This window comes from Adiantum capillus-veneris, chromosome 22, assembly GCF_014529385.1.
Source record: "Adiantum capillus-veneris isolate H3 chromosome 22, ASM1452938v2, whole genome shotgun sequence".
Classification (NCBI taxonomy): domain Eukaryota; kingdom Viridiplantae; phylum Streptophyta; class Polypodiopsida; order Polypodiales; family Pteridaceae; genus Adiantum; species Adiantum capillus-veneris.
Window position 1 is genome coordinate 27,896,119 of NC_140952.1, and position 3,662 is coordinate 27,899,780.

A 3,662-nucleotide genomic window follows, 5' to 3' on the forward strand; every position below is an offset into this window, starting at 1 on the left:
ACACACACACAACATGAATGCTACTCTCACTAAACGTTCCTAGCTCCATCAAAAAATAAGAACCTGATGTGTCATCAGAGTTATACTCAAGAGCCTCTCAATGATGGAGTACATGTGAGAAAAGTGTCTTTACTAAGGTGAAGGTAAGTGAACCAATGTCGTGGTGGTTTCTAGGTGAAGAAGAGCCTCATAGAAATGTAAGAAAATAGAGCTAGATGTGCTCGAGGCAGTCTTGTTGCTCGAGCATTTATTAGCCAAGGGTAGTATCTTAAAAACCTCGTGCAAAGAAAACTCATGATATCTTGTTTTCACAATGAGTTTTGAAGATACAAACTTGCCCATGATTTATTGATTTTTCACCAAGTATGAGATGGAAAAGCTTTGAGAATCACTAAAACGTACACATCATATGTTTACCTTGTCTTCAAATTTTCTTTCGAAGATGCTTGCTTTTGTTGTTGATGATGATGGTTGCTTCCTTGATACTACTTAAGGAGGATAAAGTGAAGGTTTCTAAAGTGCAGTTTGAACGCACTTTTAGGATAGTGAAGGCGTTCAAACCACAGTGTGCGTGCAAAAAAAATTGGGCCTTTAGAGTTTAAACTTCACGAGTGGTAGTAAGCACACTCTCACAGACTATAGTTTCTTCTTTCTTTATAGTGCCTTTGATTCTTGTAAACACCAAGAGGTTCTTGACTTTAACAGGTAGCCCAAAGAAGGCTTTCTATATAGTGCCTTTGATTCTTGAAACTGCCAAGAGGCGCTTTACTTTTATAGGCATCCACAAGAAGGCTACCTCAAGGCTACAAGACATGCTGACGAGTTTGCGAAGGCAAGTGAGGGCTGCAAAGAGATGCGCTCTTGATGGCATGGAAGGTAGAGCCTAAGGGATGCTGAAGCATGCAAGGTGAATGCAAGAACCTTTTGAGATTAGGGAGGCTGTTCAGGCCGAGCATCTAATTTTACGTTGACCACACCGATTGGCTCTTGATCAATGAGAAGCGGGTCGACGGTCTTCCTAGCTACATTATACTACTTCAAGACAAGATTCACAGCTTCTCGATGGATTGATTCACTAGGAAGCATCATCTGCTTGATCAAAAAGCCCTTTTTAACCCCCTATATTGGGGACAACTGTGTATGGATACACCTTTCCTCCCTTGTATAACACTCACGTGCTAGTAGAGGTTCTACCATATGATTACCCTTATTAGTGAGTCCTCCAGGATTCACTTTTGGACATTTAATTTTGAAATCGTCCTTCCAAAGACAGATATCAATGAAATTTGCTCATCCATCGACCTGTCATATGAAGAGTTGATCGCCGAAAGAAGCGGCAAATCCTGTCCTCAACTTTGTCATGGTCAAGTTTAACCATTAACTGTGTAGAATCATCTTCCAGGTGTGATTTTCACTTTTCTGGCAGTCTGAGTTTCATATGCATTAAACCAATGTACCAGCTGCCCCTTGACCCCTCAACAGGATTTGACCATTCTGACGAGTAATCTGCATCAGGGCCGGCGGCATTATCGTCCAATTAATAGATTCCAAGGCACAACTCGTTAAGCGCTGCATCAGTAGGCAGCTTACGATATATAACCTCTTTGTTGTAGTGACACAGTCTTTTCTTTGAGAAGTCTGCAAAAATGGTTTGCCTTTAATTAAAAAGATAACAAATTATGTGACCGTTAATCTCCTTAAACGAGAGAGAGGGAGGGGGGTGGGGGAGAAATTCGCCATACTTTCCGACTCCGAAATTGTGAGGATTCTCTGCACAATGATTTACCATGATCAGAAGCCACTGGCTGTACTTATACTGCAAGGATGCAACCAGCTAATTGTCTAGAACTTTGTTGAATCGTCTATAATTCAATTCCTGCACAAAAGAACGGTTTAATTGACGTTCATTTGAGAAATATTCTCCTGAATCGCTCGACTATACCAGGTCTGACGCACAATCTGTTGTGTCCAGAGCGGCCCTCGTACCACTCTCGGCCGGGCTGATACTCATTCTCTGATACTCCTCGTCATAGCTGAGGGGCGCCGATATGTGCTCTGGATCAAAAAACAATTCATAATCAAGAAATGCAAGTCTAAGGTCGGTAAACTTGGCATCAGCAGGCGGCTCCACGAGCTTCCAGAGGTTGCCTGTGCACTTTGTAATTAGGTGTAAAGCGCTATCTTCCAGAAGCAGGCTTTCTAGACGGCTCTCCAATGTATAATCAAATCTCTGCGCGTCTTCAGGATGTGTCCCTTTGTAGATATGCCTAATTAGGTGGTCCTTAATTGTGGCAAAAGTTGATCCGTCCTCGCAATAAAGTAAATCCATAGCGTCCTCAACCATTTTCTGCAGGTCCAGATCAAGTAAATGTTATGATTGTCGCTTCTAGGTGCCAAAGCCAGTAAGCATTTGAACATAATCGCGGCTTAGTAATATAGGCGCTGAACAGATTTAGCCACAAACCCAGTAGATATTATACATTATCGCCCTCTGCAAACAAAAAGACGGAATCACAAGAGGAGTTAATAATCACGTGGTCTCCTCAAGGCCTAAATCCACTGCATCCATCTGCATTTTGAGAGAGCGTAAATATGGTTTAATTTCTAAAGCTGGATCGTTAAGCGATAACGAAGAAGCGTTCGGTCCTATCCACTGCATCTATCTGGATTTTGAGAGAGCGTAAATAGGGTTTCTAGATCAGCTAGATCTCAAAGACTTACTATAACAGAATGACCAATCTCTGAACTAATTAGTACTGTCGAAACTGCCTTCATTGACCTCTGCAAGTGCACATTGCCATTAACTGCATTTAATACTGAATCAACTTCTGCACGAAGTTCTGGTACACACTTTCATCAACAGCTGTTACTATAATAACCAATCTCTGAACTAAGTTCTGTCGAAACGGCCTTCATTAATTTCTGCATTGTCATTGTCTGAGTCTGCAAGTGCACATTGTCACTAGCTGCAGTTAATACAGAATCAACTTCTGCACGAAGTTCTGGTGAATAACGTACACACTTTCATCAACCGCTGCAACGTACTAGTCTTTCCCAAACATTAATGGCAACCTTCTAAAAAACAAAGAAAAGGAAGTAGCTGCAGCGCGTTGTAGAGGAACCAGATTAGATAAAACAAATAATAACCTCCGTTAGATCCGGTGTCTGCACGCTGATCTCCTGGGCTTCCATAGACCTGAGAAGCCATTGTGTTTGTGGAGGCCACCCGTGTGCCATATAAGCTGCAGCCGCGGCGATGAGGAAGAAACCACGTGCAGTTGATGAACCACAGCGTTGCCTATGCAAAAGTAAAGACGTGTACAAATTGGAAGGTGGAACGCACGCCTAAATTCAAATGCTGGGGCGGGAAAGTTTCAGGGCCAGGCTCTACCTCTCTTTAACGTTTAAAATTTAAATAAGTGGCAATTCCTTACATACGAAAGACGTCAGGTTGGGTTAAGTCTTAAGAGCTGAGTCGCACCCTCTGCGAGTGGGGAAGAGAATAGTGAGGGCCTGTGAGGCCCATGTCAGACTGGGACACTTGCCCCAGTGATCTGGTTTTCGGAGGTCCAGCCGGGTTGCTATCACACACAGGTTCAAGAAATCAGAGGCGACATCTCTGTGGGCAATTCAGGGTAGAGCAAGTGGTGAACACCCCGAGG

The 3,662-nt window shown here is 43.0% G+C and overlaps 1 protein-coding gene across 1 annotated transcript; it reads right to left on the reverse strand.

Annotated features, from left to right (window-relative positions):
* Positions 1–742: 742 nt before the first annotated feature.
* Positions 743–3,424, reverse strand: LOC147429077 (uncharacterized). Its single transcript, XM_086495431.1, has 4 exons — positions 3,148–3,424; positions 1,943–2,347; positions 1,787–1,876; positions 743–1,638 (listed from the first exon to the last, which is right to left on the reverse strand). Exons 1-3 carry the CDS (start codon positions 3,235–3,237, stop codon positions 1,835–1,837), a joined length of 537 nt encoding a protein of 178 aa, XP_086351557.1. The 5' UTR covers positions 3,238–3,424; the 3' UTR covers positions 743–1,638; positions 1,787–1,834.
* Positions 3,425–3,662: the final 238 nt, after the last annotated feature.